Source organism: Mandrillus leucophaeus, unplaced genomic scaffold, assembly GCF_000951045.1.
Source record: "Mandrillus leucophaeus isolate KB7577 unplaced genomic scaffold, Mleu.le_1.0 Scaffold247, whole genome shotgun sequence".
Taxonomy (NCBI): Eukaryota; Metazoa; Chordata; class Mammalia; order Primates; family Cercopithecidae; genus Mandrillus; species Mandrillus leucophaeus.
In genome coordinates this window covers 2,900,222-2,927,889 of record NW_012102554.1, presented here as the reverse complement: position 1 = coordinate 2,927,889, position 27,668 = coordinate 2,900,222, and the positions used below count along the sequence as shown (strand labels likewise).

Genomic DNA, 27,668 nt, shown 5'->3' with positions numbered 1-27,668 from the left:
TCTACCCATCTGACAAAGGGCTAATATCCAGAATCTACAAAGAACTCAAACAAATTTACAAGAAAAAAACAACCCCATCAAAAAGTGGGCAAAGGAAATGAACAGACACTTCTCAAAAGAAGACATTTATGCAGCCAACAGACACATGAAAAAATGCTCATCATCACTGGTCATCGGAAAAATGCAAATCAAAACCACAATGAGACACCATCTCACACCAGTTAGAATGGCAATCATTAAAAAGTCAGGAAACAACAGATGCTGGTGAGGATGTGGAGAAATAGGAACACTTTTACACTGTTGGTGGGAGTGTAAATTAGTTCAACCATTGTGGAAGACAGTGTGGCGATTCTTCAAGGATCTAGGACTACAATTACCATTTGACCCAGCAATCCCATTACTGGGTATATACCCAAAGAATTACAAATCATGCTACGATAAATCATGCACATATACGTTTATTGCAGCACCATTCACAAGAGCAAAGACTTGGAACCAACCCAAATGTCCATCAATGATAAACTGGATTAAGAAAATGTGGCACATATACACCATGGGGCACTATGCAGCCATAAAAAAGGATGAGTTCATGTCCTTTGCAGGGACATGGATGAGACTGGAAACCATCATTCTCAGCAAACTATCACAAGGGCAGAAAATCAAACACTGCATGTTCTCAATCATAGGTGGGTACTGAACAATGAGATCACTTGGACACAGGGAGGGGAACATCACACGCCAGGGTCTGTCAGTGGGTGGAGGGCTGTGGGAGGAATAGCATTAGGAGAAATACCTAATGTAAATGATGAGTTGATGGGAGCATCAAACCAACATGGCACATGTATACCTATGTATCAAATCTGCATATTGTGCACATGTAGCCTAGAACTTAAAGTATAATTTAAAAAAAAAAGAAAAGAAAAGAAAAAAAAAAGAATGTTCTCTGCGCCCAACCATAACCCCTAAAATTTCTATGGAACCACAAAAGACCCCAAATAGCCAAAGCAACCCTGAACAAAAAGAACAAAGCTAGGACTGGGCGCAGTGGCTCACGCCTGTAATCCCAGCACTTTGGGAGGCCAAGATGGGTGGATCACCTGAGGTCAGGAGTTGGAGACCAGCCTAGTCAACATGATGAAACCCTGTCTCTACTAAAAATATGACAATTAGCCTGGCGTGATGACATGTGCCTATAATCTCAACTACTTGGGAAGCTGAGGCAGGAGAAACACTTGAACCTGGGAGGCTGAGGTTGCAGTGAGCCAATATCATGCCACTGCACTCTAGCCTGGGCAAAAGAGTGAGACTCCATCTCAATAAATAAATAAATAAATAAATAAATAAATAAATAAATAAGTAAGTAAATAAGAACAAAGCCAGAAGCATCACATTACCAGACCTCAAAATACACTACATAGTTGTAGTAACCAAAACAGCATTGTACTGGCATAAAAACAGACACATAGAACAATAGAACAGAAAAGAGAACCTAGAAATTAATCCACGTATCTACAGCCATCTGATTTTGGACAAAGGTGCCAAGAACACTCATTAAGGAAAAGACAAATCTTCAACAAACGGTGCTTGGAAAACTGGACATCCATATGCAGAAGAATTAAACTAGGGCCCCCCCCCAACCCTGGACAAAAACAAACTCCAAATGGGCAAAAGACCTAAATGTAAGGCCCGACATGATAAAACTAATAGAAGAAAACATAGGGGAAACACTTCAGGACACTGGTCTAGGAGAAGATTTTATTAAGAAGACCTCAAAAGCACAGGCAACAAGAGCAAAAATAAACAAATGGATTATATCAAACAAAAACGCTTCTGCACAGTAAAGGAAACAATCAACAAAGTGAAAATACAACCTACAGGATGGGAGAAAAATACCTGCAAACTATTCATCCAATAAGGTTAGTATCCAGAATACAGAAGGAACTTAAACATCTCAACAGCAAAAAATATCCAATTTTTTAAATGGGTAAATGATTTGAACAAGTATTTATCAAAAGAAGACATACAAATGGCAAACAAATATATGGAAAAAGGCCCAATATCACTATCAGGGAAATGCAAATCAAAATCACAATGAAGTATCATCTCACTCCAGTTATAACGGCTATTACCAAAACACAAAAAGTAACACATGCTGGCAAGTATGCAGAGAAAAGGGAGCTCTTATACACTGTTGGCGGGAATGTAAACTAGTACAGCCACTATGGAGAAAAGTATGGAGGTTCCTCAAAAAACTACAAATAGAACTACCATATGATCCAGCAATCCCACTACTGGGAATTTATCCAAAGGAAAGGAAATCAGTATATTGAAGAGACATCTGCACCCCCATGTTTATTGCAGCACTATTCGTAATAGCCAAGATATGGAGTCAAACCTAGGTGTCCAACAATGGATGAATGGATAAAGACAATGTAGTATATATATATATACAATGGAATACTATCAGCCATAAAAAAGAACAAAATTCTGTCTTTTGCAGCAACACAGATAGAACAGCAGGACATTATGTTATGTGAAATAAGCCAGGAACAGAAAGTTAAACACTGCATGTTCTTACTCATATGTGAAAGCTAAAAAAAGTTGATCTCAAAGAAGTAAAAATTAGAATGGAGAATACTAGAGGATGGGATGGGTAGGGGGAAGGGAAGGAGATACAGCAATTTGTTAAAGGACACAAAATTACCTTGATCTGGTCACTGCATATTAGATGTATTGAAACATCACTATGTACCCCAATAATATATATAATTATTGTCTGTCAATTTAAAAATTTTAAAATTAGTAACAAAAACAAAAAAATATGACAAAATTAATAAAACCAAAAGTTGATTCCTTGAACAATCAGGCACAGTATTAAGATGGCAACTCTCCCCAAATGGATCTATACATTATTTGTTTTTATTATTATTGTTATTATTATTTTAGAGAAAGATAGGGTCTCACTATGTTGCTCAGGCTGGTCTCAAATTCCTGGGCTCAAGTGATTCTCCTACTTCTCTCTCCCAAAGTGCTGGGATTACAAGTGTGATCCACTGCACCCAGCCTTTTTAAAATCTATACATGCAAAGCAATGTCTATCAAAGTCACCTTTTTAATATAAACTGATAAGCTAATCCTAAAATTTAATTGAAAATGCAAAGGACATAGACTAGCCCAAAAATACCTCTTAAAAAGAACATAGTTGGATAACTTATATTACCTTATTTCAAAAATATACTCTAAAACTAGAAATCAAGACAATGTGGTATTGACATTAAGAAAATCATACAGATCAGTGGAATCCAGAAATAAACCCTTATATTTTTTGGTCAATTGATTTTCAACAAAAGGACAAATGGGAGAAGGATAGATTTTCCTAGGATAGCAGGATGAAAAAAAATTAACTTAGACCCTTACCTCACACCATATACAAAAATTACCTCAAAATAGTTCACAGACCTAAGTGCATAAACTAAGAATCTTGAATTAAACATAGGGGAAAATCTTTCTGACCTTGAGTTAATAAGCAAATAGTTGTAAAGACACAACACCAAAAGAATAAACCATTAAAGAAAAAAATTGATATTAGACTTCATTAAAACTAAAAATGCTCATACTTCAAAAGACACACTATTACAAAAATGAAAATATAAGCCACAGAATGGGAGAAAATATTTGTAAATCACATATCTGATAAGGGAATTGTATCCAAACTACATAAAAACTTGCATAAGTTATCAATAATATGACAAATAACCCAATGTAAAAATGAATTCTGATACCTGTTACATTATGGATGGACCTTGAAATCATTATGCTAAGTGAGAAAAGTCAGACACAAAAGGACAAATTATTGTCTGATTCCACTTATATGAAGTAGCTAGAATAAGTAAATTCATAAGAACAGAAAATAGAATAGATGTCACCAGGGGCTGAGGGGAAAGTGGAGTGGGGGGTTACTTTTCAATGGGAACAAAGTCTCAGTTTGGGATGATGGAAACCTTTTGGAAATAGACAGTAATAATGATTGCCCAACATTGTGAATGTACTTAATGTCATTAGATTGTACACTTAAAATGGTTAAAATGGTAGCTTTTTTCCCATAATGAAGAAAATCTTAATTTTTAAAAAATGGGTAGAAGACTTAGACATTTCACCAACAAAGACATACAAATGATCAATAAGCATACAAAAAGGCGTTCAAGATCATTAGTTACTAGGAAAACACAAATTTAAACCATAATGAGATACCACTACACATCCATTAGAATGACTACAACAAAAAAAGATAATGCCGAGTATTGCTGAGGGCTAGAGAAACTAGAACCTTCATATATTGCTTGTGGGATTGTAAAATGTTATAGCCACTTTGGAAAATTATTTGACTATGTTTTAAAAAGTTAAACATAAGCTCACTATAAGACCCAGAAATTCTACTCCTAGTAATTTACTCAAGAGAAATAAAGACATATTTTTACATCAAAGACCTGTCACAAGTGTTCATAGCAGCTTTACTCATAAAAGCTAAGAACTGGAAACAATCCAAATGTCCATCAGTTCCTGAATAGATAAATACAATGTGGTATATCCAGAAAATAGAATATTACTCAGACATAAAAAGGAATATGATACATGCTAGGATATGTCTGAACCGCAGAAAGATTATGCTAAATGAGAGAGGACAGGCTGTACAGTGGCTCACATGTGTAATCCCAGCATTTTGGGAGGCTGAGGCAGACAGATCACTTGAGCCCAGGAGTTCAAGCCCTGCCTGGGCAACATAGTGAGACTATGTCTCTAAAAAAAATACTACATTATGGATGGACCTTGTAATATTAAAAATACAAAAATTAGCTGAGCGTGATAGTGCACACCTGTAGTCTCAGCTACTTGGGAGGCCAACATAGGAGGACTGGTTGAGCCTGGGAGGTCAAGGCTTCAGTGAGCCACGATTGCACGACTGCATTCAAAACAAAAACAAACAAACAAACAAAACAAACAAATAAAAAAAAGAAAGAAAGAAAAGGAAAGAAAGAAGCCAGAAGCGAAAGACCTCATATTGTAAGGTTTCCATTTATATGAACTGTCTGGAAAAGACCAATTTCTAGAGACAGAAAGTAGATGAGTGGCTGCCTGGGACTGGGGTAGAAGTAGGACTTGACTGCAAACAGGCTTATGCGAATTTTGGGAAGATGATGGTAGTCTCCTAAAATTGAATTGTGTTGAGGTTGCACAATTTTATAAATTCACTAAAAATCATTTAATTTTACACTTTTTGTGACATTTACATTATATCTCAATAAAGCCATTAAAATAAATAAATAAATACAAATCTGACAATGAAAAAAAAAGAAATGAGGTTTAATTTTAGGAAGCATAATTCAGATATAATCTCCATCATAGGAAACAAAAGTTTTCCTTAATCTAGCCATATATCTATTATTCATATATTCAATCATTACATGTGAAAGATATGAACATTGAGTAGTGAGGGAAACCCAAGCCCTAAATGATCTGAAGCTTTCTGAACTAAACTGTGTGGTCCCTGTGATTGTTCAATAAATAGCAGTAAATCTACCAATTCTAAAAATAGACAATATTGGCCTTTTATTGGTCTCACTCCAAAGAAAACTACAGCAATAAAAAGGGGAGTCTGAGGAGCAATTCGAATGCCTAAATTGTTTGAGTTATAAACTGTATTACATATAATCATTATGAACTAGAAACATTTAACCTGAAGCAACAAAGTCTGACCTTAGTAATTGACTTAATAGCTGTCTTCAAAGATGTGAAAGATTACAGAGAGAAACTATTTGACTAGTTCTTCCCTCTCTTCATTAAGAGTCAAACAAAATAAAGTCATTTAATAATCAGCAAGGTAAATTTAGATTAAACATAACACTGACAGTCACTGTTATCAAATACTGGAATAAATTTAATTAGGATATTTCCACAAGCTGTCTCCTTGGCGATAATTAAGAATAGACAAGACAGACAGCTTTGTTCTAAATGCATTACTGCCTGGGAGGTAGGAATTAGACTTGGGTGACCTCCTGACATGGGGCAATTCTGTGGCAAGGGACATAGGCCACCTGACTTTCACAAACCTTACCTCGATATCCCGATTAAGTTGCTTCACTATGGCAGTTATGTTTCTGATATGCTCCTCCAAGAAAAGCCTGGCCAAGCGGTCACCTCCCCCTTTGTTTTGCATTTTCTGCAAACTGTTGACAATGTCATCTTTAATCCGAAAGGCATGCTCTACAAGGGCGGCGGTGGTTTTCTCGTGGCAGAGGATCCTGTCTTCCAGTTGCTCCACGAGGCTTACAGATGAGTACGGTGCCATGGTCAGGGACTGGCTGTGTCGGGGCATGGTTCTCACTCGCCTGCAGAAGGGAATCATGACGGCTGTTCATTGGGAAAAGAGAATTTTTAAAGCCAGATTCAAAACTTCCCAGAGAGGTTTGGAAATACAAATTATCTATAACCACATGCTAAATAGGGTTTGAGGCAGGATTTCTGCCTAAAAGAGTTTTCTTCATGAGCCGGGAAAGATCTTTAAATAATCATGCCCACAGATTTAAGTGTGCTAGAAGTGGTCTCCATGGCTTCCAAGAGCAAGAGGCTGGCAGACTTTGGTACACCGAGATGTCTCCCCAATATAATCTATGTTATCAAGATCAAGTTCAAACAAAGTCTCCTAACATGCTCTCCTCCTCCTCCCTTTCTGAAACAGTGGTTACAAACTCAATGCCTACATGGGTCAGGCAGGTGACATAAATTAGTGAAGCATACTACATATGAAGCAATAGGGAGTGTTAGGGACTTTGGAGAACTGGAAAGGGTATTTCCCAGCTAAAGGGAGCCACGGTTCTGCTGCACCCATCAGTAACCATCAGGGACTTCAGGTCCCTTTTTCCAGATCATCTGATATTTCAAGAAGAGCTAGCAAATTCAAACTCGATTGTGAAATCACTTGATTTTAAAATGTTAACGATTCATTTTAAAAGTACTTAAGGCCAGCGCAGTGGCTCACACCTGTAATTGCAACACTTTGGGTGGCTGAGGTGGCAGGATTGCTTGAGCCCAGGAGTTCAAGATCAGCCTGGGCAACACAAGGAGACCCTATCTCTATAAAAAACTATTTAAAAAGTAGCTGGGCATGGTAGCACATACCTATAGTCCCAGCTACTCAGAAGGCTAGGTGGGAGATCACCTAAGCCCAGGAGGTCCAGGCTGCTGTGAGCTGTGACTGTGCCACTGCACTCTAGCCTGGGCAACAGAGTGAGACTCTGTCTCCAAAAAGCGTATTCAAGAGCATGCAGGCCAAGCAATGTACTTCATGAGCCAATTTTGGCCGACAGGCCCCTAATCTGCTACTTCTGATTTAAAAAGCTTAACAGGGATGTTAGCCTCAAGTCCCCAGAGTTATATTTCACTCTCGACAGGACTACTGTCGAGACAGGACTACCTACTGCAGGACTACTGTGAAATCTCTATTTCTTGGGGTCACTGAGTGGTCCACAGTATCCTATAAATTGAAAGCTAGAGGACACAACAGTGTTTCTCTTGCCCTTGAACAAAACCATTCTTGGATAATGTGACAGCCCAAGCTTTCATTTATAACTATCACACCCACTAGCAGCCCCCATGGGATGAGTGGAAAGGAAAAGTATACCTTAGATGCATATTTTCCATAAATTATACCTTTCCTTGGTGACACGAGAAGGAAGTACAGTGCTCCGTTGGGCCATTTTCTTTTTAATAATTCACATCTGTTGAAAAAATAAGCACTAAATTATTTAACAGTTTATATCTAGAACTTAACCTCAAAAGCTTATTATTAAGCTGCTAAGTGGATCATAAATTATGTTGAAACACTGATCAGTTATATTATTAAATGCTTTGTATCATATACATGAAATAAACAGCATATGTTTCCAAATAAGAAGAAAAGCAATCAAGCAAAATCAAAGCTCTTCTGAAATTAATATAGCTAAGCCTTGCAAGACAGATCAACAGGGACTGTGCAATGGAGTTTCCTGAAGTTTCCTCACTTCAAATCTGCATCTCAAGCTTGAGAAACCACTTTAACAGAAACTAGAGTGTCTTTAATAGGCTTATTCAATCTTATACTTCTCTGTAGAAATTTGCAGGAAACTACCTCAGTAAATTTGATCTCAGAAAATTTTTACTACTTGTTCCATCATAAATGAAGAGCACTTATTTCTAAATTAATCTCAAATAAAACAGCACATGATCAATGTGATCTGATTTGTGGGAAGATATCTATCTACCAAGGGAACGAGAATGATATTCTTCATTAGAACTTGAAAACTTTATAATAAGATACAATCATTCATATTTCATCTTGCATGTAAGGAACATTTGGCCATCGCAACTTATTAGAAATATGAAAAACACTAGAGAACGTTTAAAATACTTTTTTAGGTTCCTCAATACTGCCATCAATTGCCTTAAAACAATGAGTGCCTACTAACCATGATCAGATTCCATAATTAATTCTCATTTAGATGCTGGATTCAGAAAGCATTTCTGATTGAAATCACTGTTTTGGCATCATCTCTCTAGTGTTTTATTTTTGGAGTTTCAAAATGTGAACATTTCACTTTCTTAGACAAAGAACTTGAAACAAATTACATTTAAGGGAAAAAAAGTCATTCATACCAAACAAGCTATGGTGCCCAAAGAGTTCTTCAGTGTCAAAGAGAAGAATTTCTGCCATATAGACTACAGTAGCCCTCCCTTATCTGCAGGGGATACATTCCAAGACCCCCAGAGGATGCCTGAAACCGAAGCCTATATATACTACTTTTTCCTACACATGCATACCCATGATTAAGTTTAATGCATAAATTAGGCACAGTACTCTTGCACTTTGGGGCCATTACGAAGTAAAATAAGGGTTACTTGGTCACAAGCACTGCAATACCCCAACCATCAATCTGATAACAGAGATGGCTATTAAGTGACTCACAGGGCCGGGTATACATGGTGTGGACACGTTGGACAAGAGGATGCTTCCCGTTCTGGGCAGGAGGGAGCAGGATCACACAAGATTTCATCACACTATTCAGAACAGCACACAATTTAAAACTTATGAATTGTTTACTTCTAGAATTTTTTATTTAACATTTTTGACCATGGTTGACCTTGGATAATGTGGAAAGTGAAACCATTGATAAGGGGGGACTACCATAAATAAAATTAGGCCAGTGTGGGAAATGCTGTTACTTAGGATCACAGAATCTTTACAGTTTTAAAGTTGTAAGACATCTCAGTTGAGATATTAATCTACAGAGTAGCCTAACTTAAGAAACATGTATTTGGCATCTATTAGCTAATTAAGTAACCTAACTAGGAAAAACAAAAATCCCTTCCCTCAGGAGAAGTCATCTAAACCAACCAGAAAACAATGGGTCGTGGCTCATGCCTGTAATCCCAGCACTTTGGGAGACCGAAGTGGGAGGATTGCTTGAGCCCAGGAGTTCAAGCCCAGGAGTTCGAGGCCAGCTGGGCAACATGGCGAAACCCTATCTCTACAAAAAATGCAAAAATTAGCCAGGCATACTGATGCACACCTGTAGTCCCAGCTACTCTGGAGGCTACTCAGGAGGATCACCTGAGCCCAGGGATGTTGAGGCTACAGTGAGCCATGATAGCACCACTGCACTCCAGCCTGGGCAACAGAGGAGACTCTGTCTCAAATACAAACAAACAAAAACAATGGGTTAAGTGGCTAACCCTATGAACAAAAACACATGGGGAGGGAAAACAGGGGAGAGGTCGATTTTTCCTGGGTAGCAGCTAGGTCAGGAAGAACTGATGAGAATGAGTCAGCTTTCCCAAAATAGGGGATGGAGAGATTGTTCCACACCTTCTCTCCAACACTCCAACCTCTACTTCCTTTCTTCTGAACATGCTCTGGCCTGCCTAACCTGTTCTTCCAGCCTCATATTTGGCCACTCCTTACCACAATCACCTGCTCCAGTCACCCGGAACCCTCCCCCTGCCACCCATCCACCACCATCCTTGGATATGTCCTGCACTCTCCTGCCATCACGCCTCTGCATGCGCTCTATGGGAAATGCCCTTCCCGCCCCTGCCAGCCGAGAAAACTCATGCACTCTTTAAGGCCTCACCAGCCCCTCCGGTCTATAAAATGGTTCTCTCTTTTGCATTTCTCCAGCTCTTTATCCATTTATATACTATTTATTATGCTCTATTCTTTTTAGTTGTTTAATAGTCAAGCTCCCCTACTAAATGACACGCTCCTTATGGGCATGTTTCAAATCTTAATAGACACAGGGCTGACCTAGAAGTATCCATAAGTGTTTGTTAATGACTGAGTGAATGACCAGCACTTCTCCAGATCAGAAACTGCAGCAATAAAGATATAAGACAATACAGTTTAGTTAAAAAGTATAATTATTTACCAAGACTGAATCCCAAATATTAGACACTCAATAAGTATCTGAAAGAATGGAGACTTTGGCATCCCCTTCTCTGAAGGTCATTTCATCTACCTGAACAGAGCCACAAAAGTCAAGCCACACCACTGATTATCGGAGATGGCTTTTCAGAAGCAAACCCTCCTAAGTGCTATGCAGCTCTATGACAAGAAATTTCATAAGGTATGAGCTCACAAGACACATTATTCAGAATGGGTGCCCTTTATGAATCTGGTGAGGATCTGCATATCTGGCAGGTCGCTTGGTTTGTTAGCATCACGAATCTTTGCCAGAACGTGGGATCTATATTGCAGATGAATAAAGATTGATAATGAATAAGTCACAGGATTAAATAACCTCCCAAGCATCGTTTGCAGATCTTCCCGTTGTTAATTCTGGCTTACCTGCCTGAGGTTATCATCTCCTGTACGTTTGTAAATCTGATCATTGATACCACAGGTCTGCCTACAACCTTATCACATGGGTCTGGGTTTCATGCTGTTTTGATTGTGCTGTGATTCCACTATATTAAACGATATATTAAACAATCTCCACTTTACACGGTTTTAAAATTGGGAGAAGTTGACAGGTAGGTAAAGCAAGAAGAAAAGAATGGGAAAAAATTAAAAAAAATAAAATCCGGGGCCAGGCACTGTGGCCTGTAATCCCAGCACTTTGGGATGTTAAGGTGGGTGGATCGCTTGAGCTCAGGAGTTTGAGACCAGCCTGGGCAACATGGTGAAACACCGTCTCTACAAACAAAAAAAAAAAGTTAGCCAGGTGTGGTGGCACACACCCGTAATCCCAGCTACCTGGGAGGCTAGGGTGAGCCCAGGAGTTTGGGACCAGCCTGGGTAACATGGCAAAATCCCATCTCTACAAAAAAAAAAAAAAAAAAAATTAGCCAGGTATGGTGGCACACACCTGTAGTCCCACCTGGGAGGCTAAGGTTGGAGGATTTCTTGAGCCTAGGAGTTTGAGACCAGCCTGGGCAACATAGCAAAACCCCGTCTCTACAAAAAAAAAAAAAAAAAGCTGGGCGTGGTGTTATACACCTGTAGTCCCAGCTACCTGAGACGCTAACGTGGGAAAATCACCTGAGCCTGGGAGGTCAAGGCTGCAGTGAGCCACGAATGCACCACTGCACTCTAGCCTGGGTGACACAGTAAGACCTTGTCTCAAAAAAGGAAAAAAGAAAAACAATCCAAATGCCCCAAATATGCAATATATGAATAGAATTCAGGAGTTCACAGAAGACTAAAGTGAACTGCTATTATCTAAATCAAAATCATTATTTGTGATTATGAGGATTCTATAAAGGGAGAAACAAAAAAGGAAGTAGATATACATAGAGATGAGTATTTTAATATTTTAATGAAAAAGAAGACATTAATGCCAATTATTATGGTTTTATAGGTAACGTGACACTGAGTAGAAAAACCTGCCATACCATTTTAATGTAAAATGGCAAATGAATTTAATAAATTAAAACAACAATTTTTACTAATGAGTTGAATATCAATCATGTAAAAACAGTTAATTTTTCATTTCACTATTAAAATATAGGATTGATACATTATGCCCAACCATCGGAATAGAAAATAGGCAAAGCATTTATGAATAAAGCGGTTGTAACATGATGGTGAAAGAAAACCCTATTTCCTTATAGCTAAAAACAGAGTGAAAGGATAGAGGGCGGAAACAGTGGAAGGTTTGTCTGGAAGGACAGCTGGGAGTTGTTCTCTAACTCACCTCCAACAGCACCCTCAGGCCTTTGGACTTGATCGGCAGGCCCTGAGGAGTGATAGGAAATTGTGGGATGGTGGAAGGCAAGGGCCTCCCAGGCAAGCAGGAGTCGGAGGAGATGGGGAGGCACAGCGGTGCATGCAGGCCCAAGGCCCTGGTGACTAGACTGGGAATTCAGGCAGCCCAGAGATGGGATCTGGCTGGAGTAGCAGGAGAGGCATGCAGATTCACCTAGGGCTTCTCATTCCTCTCTCTCCTCTTGCCTCCCTCCCTACCCTCTTCCAGCTCTTCTCCCTTACCTTCACCCTGCCTCCTCTCTTACAATTTTTTTTTTTCTCTTTCCCTGCCATTGATTCCTCTTCATTTTCCTTTGCCCTTTCTCTTCACTTCCCATTTTTCCTCCCTGTTTTCCTTCTTCTACTGTCTCTCTCTTCCCTCTTTCTCTCACTCTCCCTTTATATAACTACAGTCCAACATAATTTTCTCTCACAGAAAACATGCTGGTAGGATCAGAAAGGCTCTTGCTTGAATCCTGGCTTCCCCACTATCTGTACAATCTCAGCGGGCCCACCTGAGTTGGCTGGGTTGGGGGTCACATAACTAACAGCTGCTCACACATAATGTAAAGAGTAACTGCTTACTCGTGAAGGTCAGGTACTCACGAAGCACATTTATGTGCATTAGTTTAATTCATCATCACAATTGTTTGTAAAGGATTACTCTTATTATCAACATTGAACCAGAGGAAACTGAGACTATGAAACGTTCAGCAGCTGGCCCAACATCACGTGTCTAAGGAGAAGTAGAGCAGAGATTTGAACCTAGGACCTCAGCCTCTGCATCACCAGGCATTAGCCACAGAAGGCTATGGAGTATCCAAAACAGTGTCTGGCCTTAGGGCACTGGATAAGCTTCCAGTAAGGGTTGGTTCCTTTCCCTTCCCTGGCTAATGTCCCTTTATGCACATCTGATAGAATACCTATATGATTTTTAAAATAAAACTCTCAGCCAGGAGCGGTGGCTCATGCCTATGATCCCAGCACTTTGGGAGGCCAAGGGAAGAGGATCACTTGAGCCCAGGAGTTCAAGACTAGCCTGGGCAACATAGCAAAACCCTATCTCTATAAAAAATGCAAAAATTAGGCAAGCATGTTGGTGTATGCCTGCGGTCCCAGCTACTTAGGAGGCTAAGGTAGGAGGACCACCTGAGCCTGGTAAGTTGGAAGCTGCAGTGACCTGAGATCATGCCACTGCACTCCAGCTCGGGTGCCACAGTGAGACCCGGTTTCAAAATAAATAAATATATAATATAATATAATACTTCATAGACTATGTGTATGCTGCATTTACGAATTGACACTACATCATAAGCATGATTCCATGTCAATATATAAAGATATACATCACCATTAAAATTTTTTTTTGTGAGACAGGGTCTCATTCTGTCACCCAGGCTAGAGTACAGTGGCTTGGTCATAGCTCACTGCAGCCTCCAACTCCTAGGCTCAAGCAATCCTCCTGCCTCAGCCTCCAGGATAGCTGGGACCACAGGCCCGTAACACCATATCTGGCTAATTTTTCAATTTTTTTACAGAGATGAGGTCTTACTACATTGCCCAGGCTGGCCTCAAACTCCCAGCCTCAAGTAATCCTCCCACCTTGGCCTCCCAAAGTGCTGGAATTACAGATGTGAGCCACTATGCTCAGCCTACATCACCGTCTTTAATGCCTGCATGATAGTCCACTGAATGGATCTACCACAATTGTTAGCTAGTCTCTTAATGATGGACATTTTCACTGAAATAGCATTTATAATCATGGATCAGTTCAGCTTTTTGGTATCTTATTTTCCTTTCCTTTGCTCCACAAAATGATGCAGGTAGTGTAGAAAGTCAATGGGGAAGACTGCAAAATCCAAGTTAAGATGGGACTCTGACAATGAAATCTGAAGAATCAGAAAGAGATGGGAACAGTTGATTTATAAAAATGATCCAAGACACTGCTGACACTCACTACTGAAATCAGCAAGCACTCATCATACTAGTTCAATGTCCATCTTTGGCTTTATGCTACATGCTCCACGAGGAGCTGCATTGTCCACAGCTATATCCCAAGCACCTGGCACATCAGAGCTGATCAGTAAATGTTTGCTGGGTGTGTGAATGTCCAGGAGAGATAACTGAATTGAATTAATTTCATGCTGTTGAATATAATCAATTGAATTATATTCTGGCTCAAGAATGAATGTGCAACCAGAAAGGAGGATGGTATACACAGCATGTCTACTAAAAGCAGAGTTTGAAGAGACAAAACGTACTGGTGACCAGACGTGGTGGCTCATGCCTGTAATCCCAGCACTTTGGGAGGCCGAGGTGGATGGATCATTTGAGGTCAGGAGTTCAAGACCAGCCTGGCCAACAGGATGAAACCGCATCTCTACTGAAAATACAAAAATTAGCAGAGCATGATGGTCCACACCTGTTATCCCAGCTACTCGGGAGGCTCAGGCACAAGAATCACTTGAATCCAGGAGACAGAGGTTGCAGTAAGCCCAGATCACACCATTGCCTTCTAGCCTGGTCTGGATAGAGTGAGACTGTATCTCAAAAAAAAAAAAAAAAAAAAAAATTACTGGTGTTTCCAAGGACCTAAGAATCCAGGGCAGCAGGAAAAGTTCTATAATACAGGGGGATGCATTAGGCTCTCATGGTCCAATGATATTAGCGTAAAGATAATCCTATTCACTCCTTGCCCTGAGTCCATACTCACCAACCACATCTTTTAGCTTTCCATATAGCTGTGCATAAAAGAAGAGTACACAGGAATTGGCAAACACAAGCCTAGGTCTATCTGCCAGCTACTTTTCTCGATGTGAATTAATATGTTGGAATTTCACTTCCAGTGGGAACCAGGCTGGGTAAGTCAGCCTCCGGATAGTCTCTGATCACCCTAACAATGCTGATCTAAACCCACGACACTGGAACCCATGATGCTGAAACATGATGATCAAAAAGGGTCCCTGCTGTGGTGGACAGACTCATAAGGTGCGCCCCCCACCAACACCATCCTTGTCTCTTGGTGTTCACACCTTGCATGGTCCTCTCCCTTTGAGTGTGGGTGGGACCTGTGACTTGCTTCTAACCAAGAGAATACAGCATCCAGAGACCAGCCAACTGACAGTCACCTGTACTCAGTGGGCAGTTGGAGTCAGCTGAGGTTCTAGTACCAAATTACACAGGGTGTAATTCTGTTCACTGGAAATAGAATATTTATTTTATAATCTAAGTTTTAAGTCTAAATAGATTTCCCAATGGCTGTCTTGCTTGGCAAATCTTAAAAGAATATTGAAGGATAAGCACTTGAACAAGTTTTGTTGTTGTTGTTGTTGTTTTTAATATATGTAACTTTGGTTCTGTTCTGGCCAACGGAAGCAAACTATAAAATAAATCTAATTTGCCATAAGAGATAAAATCCCCCAGAGATACCATTTCATCACATCAGCCTGCCAAAAAATCAAGTCTGATAAGATCAAGTATTGACAAGAATATATATGGAACAACAGGAACACCAGATGGGAGTGTGAATTGATACTACCACTTTAGAAAGCAGTGTTCAATATCTAGTAAAGCTGAAGATGCACAAACCTAATGACCTAATGATTCTACTACTAACGAATCCTCAAAAAACTTTCCAAATGTGCTCTTAAGGAGACATTTGCAAGAATACTCAAGGTAGCATTGTTTCTAATAGCAAAAAAATGAGGAGGTGGGAATGAACGCCCATCATTAGGCAAATGGAGAAATAAACTGCGACATATTCATGCAATGAAAGAACAAATAGGATTGAAAATAAATGAATTAGCGGCTAGGTGCAGTGGCTCAGGCCTGTAATCTCAGCCCTTTGGGAGGCCGAGGCAGCAGATGGCTTGAGCCCAGGAGTGGGCCTGGGCAACATGGCAACCCCATCTCCATTAAAAAAAAAAAAAATCAGCTGGGTGTGGTGGCACACACCTATTGTCCCAGCTACTAAGGGGCTGAAGTGGGAGGATCACCTGAGCTTGGGGAGGTCAAGGCTGCAGTGAGCAGTGATCTTGCCACTGCATTCCAGCCTGAGCAACAGAGTGAGATTTTGTCTCAAAAAAATAAATAAATAAAAGGAAAGAAAGAGAAAACGATGAATTATAATTACAAGCCCCAATGTGAATGAATCTCACAAATATATTAAGTGAAAAAAGTAAGCTGAAGAAGGATATGAACACTACACAATGTCATTTTATAAAGGTTTAAATTATGCCAAGTAATATGCCAAATCTGTAACATCTAAAGATGAATGTGGAAATGACAAATACCAAGTCAGGGTCATATTTCTCTCTAAGTGAAAAATAGACAGGAACAGATAGAACACTGGGAGCTTTGACTAAATGTATCTTTTACTTCTTAATTTTTCACTGTGTCAATTTAAAAGAAAGAAATTACTTCTTCCTGCCCCCACTTAAAAAAATATGTAAACCAAGAGTTCAAAGGGGAGTTAAATTGTTGGACACTCCAGGGGATGTACAGAACTCACTCTTGCCCTATACATTCTAGGACCATGAAATTGGAATTCCATGGCAAAGTAACTAATCCCCATGAAATCTCTACTCTTAAAGCATTTTAACCATACCTAATACTATGTGATCTTGACTAGATGATAATATTTCTATAAATGGCTATTGGTTAAATGCCCAACAATAGAAGAGCGGTTAGAACACAGCACATCCACTCAAAAGAATATCAATAGCTGGCCAGGAATGTGGATTACATGCCTGTAATCCAACATTTTGAGAGGCTGAAGTAGGATGATCGCTTCAGGCCAGGAGTTCAAGACCAGCCTGTGCAACATAGCAATGCCTTGTCTCTACAAGAAAATAACAATAAAAAATAAATTATCCAGGCATGGTGGTGAACACCTGTAGTCCAAGATACTCAGGAGCCTAAGGCAAGAGGATTGCTTGAGCCCAGGAGTTCAAGGCTGCGTGACACTGCACTCCAGCTTGGGTAACAGAGCTAGCTAGATACTGTCTCTAAAAAAACTAAAAAACAAAAAAACACTAAGAATATATTTATGTATTTATGTCCTTGCTATAATGCTAAGGTAAAAAAGAAAAAAAACAAAACCCACCAAGGTGGATTTATAGTACACTCTCTCTCTCTCTCTCTCTCTCTATCTTACTAAACATCCTACAATGCACAATAGTACACATTATTTAGAACTATAACCAGGGCCTGGGAACCAGAGCTTTGCTCCAAGGCACCACAATTTAGATGGTGCAAACATTTTGACTCATGAGTTTAAAGGACGCTGCAATTTTTTTTTTTCTTTCAGGCAGAGTCTTGCTCTGTGGCCCAGGCTGGAGTGCAGTGGCGCAATCTCCGCCCACTGCAACATCCACCTCCCGGGTTCAAGTGATTCTTGTGCCTCAGCCTCCCAAGTACCTGGGATTACAGGTGCCCACCACTACACCCAGTTAATTTTTGTATTTTTAGTAGAGACGGGATTTCACCATGTAGTCCATGCTGGTCTCAAACGCCCGACCTCACATGATCCACTCATCTAGGACTCCCAAAGTGCTGGGATTACAGGCCTGAGCCACCACACCCAGCCAACCCTGCAAATGTTGAAGTTATCCACCTCCACCACCACTGCCACCACTACCATATCCTGCTCCTCTTGCTCCTCCCCCTTCACTTTCTCCCCACAGTGAGAAGACTGCTTGACCATGGGCCAGCAAAGATGGATGAGGTAGGAGACTCAAAGTCAAGGACAAGGTAACCACTGCCCTGCTGAGTGCCCAGGCCACCAATTATCTGCCTGCCTTCTCTCCTGTATCTGAGGCCTCCTCCCTCCATGCCTAGATGCCTCCATGGTCTTGAGGCTACCTTTAACGCTGTTTCTCCCTCCCCTCCCTTCACTCATCCTCCTACCAACTTTCCCCATGCCAAATTGCTGGAATGATCTCTGTGGTGTGGATAGTTGGTATCTGGCTAAATCATGTGCTTTGGTAAAAGGAGGAAGAGGGCTGTGCAACTGAGGTCAGGATGCCTAATTTCCCAAGCCAATGTATCTAGATTGACAAGGCCAAAGGAAGGACCAATGCTAGTAGCAGGAGCTTTCCACAAATTAACCACACTGTCCCAGTTGGGGAAGTGCCTCCAAATTATGTGCAAAGGAAATGAAAACAGTGCAAATAAGCACACACTGTCTTCTTCATAGGCAGTTCACCTCTCCCCACTCCTGATCAGAATTTTTTAGAATAGCTGAGCCGTCCTTGGGAGAAATATATTGGGCTAGCATATTGAGGAATGCACATGGCATTATGGCTGTGAGGCCGATCTAGGGAAATTTGGGTACGTCATCAAGGACTTACATGGTCTCTAAGACATTGGGCATCCTCACACCAAAACATCTGTCCTTAGGCCAACAGCAGATGTCGCTTACCTGACACATCTTGACAGTTTTGCAACTGTACATCATCTCAGCAATCCAGAAATCCTACAACCATCTTGGAGAGGGTGAGGCAAGGATTCTAGCACTAGAAGTATTAGTATAGTCATATCTTGTAAAACAGTGGAAAGAAATAAATCGAAATGTAAATAGTGGCACTGGGTACATTTTTATTCTGCTTTTCCTAATTTTCAAAATACTTCAACAAGTGCGCTATTTTCACAATGACACAAATGTAAATAAAACCTTCTTGAAGAAAAGAATGAACCAGTGAACGACAATAACAATAAAAAGCATAAATCGTTCATTTACAGCAATCAAAACCAAGAAACAAGCCTGATTCTGGGCTGCAAAGACTACGGTTTAGTTAAAGTAAGTTTGCTATCAATTTTTACTTTCGTTTCCTTGTGGGCACAGAACAAGGCTTGAGGCTGGTGCTCTCATCAAAGCTGGGACTGAAGCCTGGATCGCCTGTGCATCAGGGAATCAGCATGTTGTACAGGTCCAGTGGTTCTGGAGTGACGCCAGCACAGTATTCCAAAAACTTGAGGTTCCAGGAAAAGTGCAAGTCCCTCCACGGGGTCCCAGAGCAGATACTTTCAATGCCCTTTGTGAAAATGACCTTCAGTCCACTTAGCAAGACTTGCACTCTTTCCCTTCCATTCTATCACATTCATAAAGGGAATTCTGTTGGAGGTAGAAGGGAGAGGGGTGATGTGTTTCGGACCCACAAAGGTGAACTTTAGAATGCTTAAACCATTGACAGTGCTCTTCCAGCCAGTGAGATATTTCTGCATAATTGAAGGGAGGCGGTCAATCTGCAATGCACACACGGCCTCTGGCAGGTCCAGACAGATTTACAGACAGACCCCTAGAACCCAATGACTGGTCACTGATGTTGCTTCAAACCACTCTCCACAGCTTAGAATGATGTTAACATTTTTAGGAGAACCCTTGCAAAAACAGATTGGTTTTTGTTCTTCTCTATTAATAACAGCTATTTTGAAATGCTGTTTAAATCTTCTATTGTTATTTGAACTTTTCACGGATTATGTCTCCCCAGGTGAGCTGCTGTAGGGCAGCGGGAACCACATCCTACAAGAACCTGTAATCTCCACAAAGCCTAGCACAGCGCCTCTTCACGGGACACTCATACATATTCGTTCATTCGCCTTTCTGTTTTTCTAATTTGGGAAGATCCACTGTTTTCATTATTGAGTTGCTCTACCCAAATGACATATCGATTGCTGACTGAAGGTGCCCTTCCAGCTGTGAGCTCGGCGGGAGGCTGGAGGTCACCTTGCAGTGTGCCTGGACACTCACGCTGTGAGCTCGGCGGGAGGCTGGAGGTCACCTTGCAGTGTGCCCGGACACTCACGCTGTGAGCTCAGCGGGAGGCTGGAGGTCACCCTGCAGCATGCCCGGACGCTCACACCAAAAAAAGAAGTCATTACTTTTAGGTTGTTTTATTATAATCAACAGCAATATTTGGCAACTTTTCTTCTAGCATTAGAAAAGACACATAACCAAATGTTAAAAAAGAAATCTGCCAAGTGCAACAGCTAGAAGAGAAAAAATATTATTAAAAGCCCATGTAAACTCTCAACCTAGTAAACTAGGAGGGGAAGGCACGATTCTGTGTACCCTTGTACAGACAGAATGCCGGTGGTGACTTTTGGTTCTACCCTCTATGAATTGCTGGCTGAAAAGCTAAGAATTTAGGCTCAGAAGAAAGATCCAGTCTCCAGTCTATGCCCTTTTTCTCACACTCAGAGAGAGGAGGCTGGACTTCTCTGCTTCACATGGGAGTCTTCTACTCTTTTACGTGGAGTAACGACCTGAGTACAGCACATTAATTTTATAACTATTTTAGGAGCAGGGGAGGACTCTTGAGTTTTTCCAGAGATAATTAAAAATGGGGGAAAAAAGAAACCTGAAATAAACAAAAAACAAGCTGAAGGCACCAGGGGTTTCTGAATAACATCTTCCCGGTTCAACAATTTTAAGAATTCCATAATGCGAAAGCAACCCCCACACATTCTCTCCCACATAAACATGCTTTTTATTTAAGCCACACTCAGCGACGGCAGCAGAATCTCTTGCCTGCACTTCTGTAGTTGCTTCATCCAGAGAGAATGTCATCTCCACAAACGCGTTCTGAAGTGGGGCAGGGGGTGACCGCCAGTCAGCAAGTGCAGACACCTTCAGGGAGGAAGACTGAAGTTCCCAGTAAGCTCAGCAGCTCGCCACCCGGAAATCTGAGTTTTCACCACACTGAAATCTGATTTTCAACCTCAAGTACCAATGTTCCCTTGGCAGCAACTGAAAATTTTAGGCTTCTTGATATTTATCAACCAGCACATTCCTAGTAATTTTCCTGGTGTACCAGAAAGAGGTAATTATGTTCCTTCCAATAAACCATTTTATTATCACTGATAACTACATTTTTTAAGTAACAAGAACCACTGAGCATGGAAGGGAGTCAACAAAAGACCACCAAGGCATAAAAACCAATTGGGTTTTCTCTTTTTGCAAAAATCACCTGCTTTTATATGGAAAAACTCATGGAACATAAAACCACATCCAATAAGTCAAAAAATAAAATAAAACAGTCAATAGGGAGAGGGAGAACAGTAGAAGAATTAAGAGAGAGGAACAGACAGAAAGAGTGAAATATGGGAGGAGAGAAACAGTGAGTAAGGTGGGGAGGCAGTGCTGAAGGACAGCAGAGGAGACACAGGAGGCCAGACAGCCAGAGGAGGCAGGTGGCTCCAGGGCTCCCAGGGAGGAAGGGAGCTGGAGAAACTACTCCTCTCACATTCAGCTGCTCATTTGGCGTGTGAAGAACTAGATGGGCCATTTTTAATATGCTATGTTAGTTTCTCTACTCTTTTTTAAAAAAATCAAATATGCTCTTTCTTTGTCTTGACACATACACACGACGTTAAGATGTCATCAGGGAAGAATCATTTTTCCCACTTACAACATGAAAATGCCTTCTCAAATTATCCACCGTTTTACTAAAAAGATCCTATTTTGAGCCAACACCCACCTGACTCTTCGGGTAAGGCATGGGTCTCACATCCACCATCGCATACCGCGTGCTAGCAGACAGCTCCATGGTTGTTCTGTGTACTTGCTTAATGATTTCATCAAATAATTTAGTCCAGTCAACAAATATTCATTGAGCCTCTACAGTGCTGAACAAGACACAGCCCCCGCACTGCAGGAACTTCCATTCTGCAGGGAAATAACATTAGCAAGCCACTGTGCAAGAACGGAGGGGCTGGCCAGTGCCACTGGGCAGAAGGCAGGATCAGTTTGAACTGGGCCATCAGGAAAAGCATTTGAGGAACAGGCATTTGAGTCTGATATTCAAAGGGGTAAATGATGTGAATTCAGAGCAGCAGGAGAAGGGGTGGAGAGGGGGCAAAGCAGAGGAAATACCGATTGCTGAGGACTATGGGACCCTTGGGTTCCTGTTGCTAAGCAGTGGCTGATTAGGCTGGAACAGTCGATTGAGGCCAGTGTGCACAGGCCTTCACTCCACAACTGCCCCAAACAGGAGAGAGACAGTAGGAGCAGAAAGGAAGGCACGACTGGAGGGAGACTGTGCAGGGAACACCTCAACTTGACCCAATGACCGGCTGGATGTGGGAGTGTAAGGAACAGAAAGTCAGAATAACCCCAGGTGTACAAGCTCTGGTTACACAGAAGAGGATGACGGCACTAATGTCATCAAGGAATGCACTGAGAAGGACACACTCCACTACTCATGAGAAACATCAGACAAGGCCAAGCTACAGGGCATTCTACTACGTAACTGGACTGCACACTTCAAACGTGTCAAGGTTCACGAGAGACAGAATCACTGGGAAATTGTCCCAGATTAGAGGAAATGAAAGAGGCATGACAACGAATGTAACACAGATCCTGGATTGGATCCTGGACCAGAAAACATCTTTTTTTTTTTTTAAGCTTTTTTTGGCCAGGTGCGGCGGCTCACGCCCATAATCCCAGCACTTTGGAAGGCCGAGGCGGGTGTATCACCTGAGGTCCGGAGTTCAAGACCAGCCTGGCCAACATGGTGAAACCCTATCTCTACAAAATTACAAAAGTTAGCCAGGCATGATGGCAGGTGCCTGTAATCCCAGCTACTCGGGAGGCTGAGGCAGGAGAATTGCTTGAACCAGGCAGGTGGAGGCTGCAGTGAGCCGAGATCGTGCCATTATGTTCCAGCCTGGGCAACCAAGCAAGACTCTGTCTCAAAAACAAAACAAAACAATAAAGATCTTTTTTTCCTCCTCTTTTGCTATGAAGGACACTATTAGGTCAATAGATGACACATGAATAAGGCCTGTTGATTAGATAATAGCTGTTAATGCTAATTTTCCGATTTTGGCACTTATACAAGAAAATGTCCTTTTTAAAAGGAAATATACACTTAAGTATTTAGGAGGACAAAGGTGTACCATGTCTACAACTTACTCTAAAATGGTTCAGGGAAAATGACAACATATGTATATGTGTGTGTGTGTGTGTGTGTGTATATACATATGTGTGTGCATAAACACATAGACACACAGACACAGAGACAGAGAATGAGAGAATATGACAGTGAGAAAGGTAAAGCAAGCATGTTAAAAATTAACATTTAGAGAATTTGGTTGAAAGGTATGTTGGGAATTATTTTAATTATTACGACTTTTCTTTCTTTCTTTTTTTTAGAGACGGAGTCTTGCTCTGTCGCCCAGGCTGGAGTGCAGTGGCACGATTCAGCTCACTGCAACCTCCACCTCCTGGGTTCAAGCAATTCTCCTGCCTCAGCCTCCTGAGCAGCTGGGATTACAGGCACTCGCTACCATGCCCAACTAATTTTTGTATTTTTTCAGTAGAGACAGGGTTTCACTATATGTTAGCCAGGCTGGTCTGGAACTCCTGACCTCAGGTGATCCACCCACCTTGATCTCCCAAAGTGCTGGGATTACAGGCGTGAGCCACTGTACCTGGCCAATTATTGTAACTTTTCTATAAATTTGAATTATTCAAAGTAAAAGGTTTAAAAAGGGAAAAATTATTACAGAAGCCAGGATGACAAGGTAGAGACAAAGCAGCCAGGCTTCTGAGTATTACATTCTGAGTGAAATGTGGGAGACAGCTCAGGGCCCAAAATATAGATTTGAAGGTACCTGGGGGCCCTGAGTAAACAGGGTTAAAAGTGCGGCTCTAAGGTCAGACTGGTGGAGTCTCTTTCCCAGATCTGCTCCTTGAAAGCAGTGTTTTCTTTAAGTTATTCAAATCTCCCTCGACTTCAATTTCTGCACCTACATAACGGGAGTAATCAGAGTCTCTCCCTCACAGAGTTGGAGTAAGGATTAGAGGAAGTAGTACAAGTGGGCGAGGGCGCCCAGTGAGGCGCGGGGAAAGCGCCCAGTGCTCTTTAAATACTACTGCGGGCTCAGAGGGGAGGCTGGGGCAGGGAGAAGGGAAGAGGAAAAGGAAAAGAAAGACCAAGGACAGGCTCTCACAGCATCCCTGTGTCTACAGGCCAGGAAGAAAAAGGAAACAAATGAGGTTCGAGTAGGCCTGGACAACCAGTGTCAGGGAGACAGGGAGAGAGAGAGGCACAAAGGGCTGACCGCTGCCAGGAGACGCAGGGCAGGGACCAAGGAGAAGAAGGACAGGGCAAAGGCCTCAGATCTGCAGCCAGGACACCTATGCCAGAGCCCTCCAAGGAAGCAGTTTCAACAGAAAGATGAGGGTGAAACCAGAATAGGTTAGCGGACAAAGAAGACAACCTGAGGACAGTTCAACAGAGTAGCAGGATCAAGAACACTGCTGCCCCATACAAGAGCCATTGGCCCTATCTGACTACGTCAATTGGATTTAAATTAGTTTAGAATTTACTAAACGGAAAACTTGGTTCTCAGTCACACTAGCCACATTTCGTGTGCTGAAGAACCACATGTGGATAGTGACCACCCTATGAGACAGTGCAGATATAAAATACTTTTCTTACCACAGAAAATTCTATTGGACAGAGCGAGGACCCTACCATAGTTTCTTACGGGGAGGATGACCTGTATGGTGGAGTAAGGGCTGGGGCGGAGTAGGGAAGGACCAAAGACACTGGAGAAGAGGAACAACAAATGCAGCCAGTTCCCAAAAGAGGTGAGAAGGAAGGAATCAAGACCAGAGAATGAAGAGTGTGGAGTGCATGTGGATTAATCTTGGGGAAGGGACTTGTAGACATTTTCTTCCTTTGAGAAAGAGGAAATAAAGAAGGACAAAGAGAGGAAGAGAAAGACACTTGGGGGTCTTGAGGAAGGTAAAGTGGGAGTTTATCTGGTGAAATTAGAGGCAGCATAAATTTTCAATGGAACCTGTCCAAAAGTCTTTGTGACTTCCTCCTGGATAATGTGGCAGGCTGGGAGAAGAATAAGCAAGTAAGGGGGGTGATTTTGGATTGAGGACTGGAATATGAGAAGCCCAACACATTGAAACAAAGGATTCTGGGATCCCAGACAGAACAGAAATGGCTAGCAACCTACATGCCCCAAGTGGAGAAACAGAGTCACAGATGGGCTGAAGGACTGGAACAGCAACTGCTTAAGGGATCAGGGTCCTCGGCGATGGTTAAAATCCAGAGCAGCATGTGGGTAGTATCAGCTAAATAGGCTGAAGTCCAAGTTCAAGATCTCGAAGGTTCCGTCTTGCTCAAGACTGAACAGGTCCAAGATGTTAGCTGAAGCAAAGTGGACACTGAGGCTCTAGGAATAGATGTTGAGGAACTTCAAGGTCAAAGAATTAAGAGAGCTTCAACACAAACCCCAAAGTCCCTGGCAAAAGACAAAGCAGAGAAGAGAATGAAGCTGGCTGCTCACGTTTTTTGTTTGTTTATCACTTTTTTGTAGCATTAAGTGAAGAGATCCCCACTGTACCTGGGTGTACATCAGAACTGCCCAGAGAGTTCTGTCTTCTCTTCATCCTCTCCTGCTGTTCCTCCTTTTGGGGTTTGTTTTTAAAATAGGGATTTTTAGGTCTTACTCCCCCACCCTACCCCAGCCCCCAATGATTCTAATTTGGTATATCTGAGGGAGTCCAAAGACCAAGTTTTTCAAAATGTCCCAGGTGATTCTGAGGAGCCCTGAGGTCGGGACCAGAAGATAACAAGGAGGGTAGGGGCATAAGCAGACAGCACTACCTTCCGAGACACTTGGTTGGTGATGGTGCATTGGTTTGCAGGCAGCATTAAGGAGCAAGTGGAAGAGCCTCCCTACTCTGGTGAGAGGCAGAGGACACTAGAGAAGGCTCTTCTGCGGGAAGTTGTTCACTCAGGCTCTGGCGCTCAGGAGAGAAGGTGGGCTCAGCTACAGAAAAAATGAAAATGCAAGAGTGTGGCTGCAGGATACAAGAAACAAGACATTGAAAGCCAGGTCGGAGTGACACAGCCCAGTGGCCTGCAGAGAGAGGAGGCTGAATAATGCACTAAGGAGGGTTCCAAGCACCATGGGGTGTGGTTCATTAAAGGGTTGGTAGGGCTTCATGGCTGAATCCCTGGGCACTCAGGATTGTTCCGTCCATATGCTATCAGATTTCTAACATGTAACACATTAAAGGTTATTAAGCCCTCAGGTAAACAAGCTTGCAGAAGCTTATTCATTAACATTGGAAACTGTGTCTTCCCAACCCACATTCTTATACAGATGAAATCAGATTCGAATGAAAATCAAGGGCAGCCTTTAAGTAGAAAGTCAGAAGGGGCAACCAGGGATACGTGTGAGAGGGTACTTCCTCCCTTCCCCTCCGTGGAAGAGGGAACTTTATAGACAGTGGATATGGAAGGGGGCCTAAGTGTCTTTTTTAGTACCAGTCAATGCTAAAAATAGGATAAGTGCCACGGAATCCCCCCCGCCCCCCAACACACACACACACACACGTTCAGTGACAGGGCACACAAGACACATACAGTGTGCAAACCTGGGGATGGTTCTCAATATTTATTCTCTACAAACCTAACTCTTATTTTAAAAGCAAGTTGCAAACGTTTGCCCCTGCTTCTGAGAGAGCTGCACTTTTGTGGATTCGAATCATTCTAGCGTTATTTCTGGCTACTCCTATGAAATAATTTCTAACACTGCCGTACACAGACTTCAAGCTGAGGACGAGAGCGCACGCGCACACACGCACACACACACGCGCGCACACACACACATAAACCTCGTGCACATTGAAGAAATGACTCACTTAATTTGCTGCTGCCTGCCACGATTGGGTTTTGATTTTACCTGTTCAAATACAAAGTTTCCTATTAGATTAACTACAGGAAAGAAGAACTTAGGAGCATTAATCCTGATTTTGTTCATGTCTTTAGGGCACCTAAGAGGTTTTAACCTGTGCATCTTAAGAAGCCGTTCTCCGGACCACCGACTGCTTGCTCCATAATCTTCCAGACAACGATAACATTTCTTGCCACTTTAGGAGCCAATTAATGGAAACCCCTCCTAGAATAAACATGGTCAAGCTTTGCATCTCCGGTACCTGCAGAACCGTACTTTAGGGCTCTTTCTCAGCTCGCAGTAGGATGGCACAACAGCATTCTGGAACTGCAAAGACCCCCTAGCCCCTCCTTTGAAAGATGAGAAAAAGCGAAGAGGCGGAAGAGCAGATGGTTAACCTGCCCAAGGTCACTCACTCTGAGTCGTGGCTCGGCTGACTCGCCTTTACCCCTGGCAATCCGTGCACCACCCCAGCTCCCCCAAACAGTCCCTCGGGCGTCGGTTGGTTCGCTAGCATGCAGCCCCCGCGAAAATGCAACGCCAGTTGCGCTCTGTGCCCAACTTCAGCCCTTCGCGTCACATGCAGTTAACCCTCTCGCCCGCGGCATGTCACATGGGCCACGCGCAGCTCTCTCTCCCCTACGCCCATCTCCTGAGCGGCTGCCCCAAGGTCACCGGCCGTCCCAGG

The 27,668-nt window shown here is 42.0% G+C and overlaps 1 protein-coding gene across 1 annotated transcript in view; it reads right to left on the bottom strand.

The window, feature by feature from the left end:
* FAM81A (family with sequence similarity 81, member A) overlaps nucleotides 1–26,990 on the bottom strand; it is a 98,040-nt gene extending 71,050 nt beyond the window's left edge. Inside the window, exons 1-4 of the mRNA XM_011983195.1 lie at nucleotides 26,949–26,990; nucleotides 25,906–26,071; nucleotides 7,679–7,775; nucleotides 6,113–6,386 (exon numbers count right to left, since the gene is read on the bottom strand). Coding sequence (XP_011838585.1) covers nucleotides 6,113–6,386; nucleotides 7,679–7,698 — 294 coding nt within the window. The 5' untranslated portion in view covers nucleotides 7,699–7,775; nucleotides 25,906–26,071; nucleotides 26,949–26,990. The remainder of the gene's footprint in view (nucleotides 1–6,112; nucleotides 6,387–7,678; nucleotides 7,776–25,905; nucleotides 26,072–26,948) is intronic.
* Between the last annotated feature and the right edge of the window lie 678 nt (nucleotides 26,991–27,668).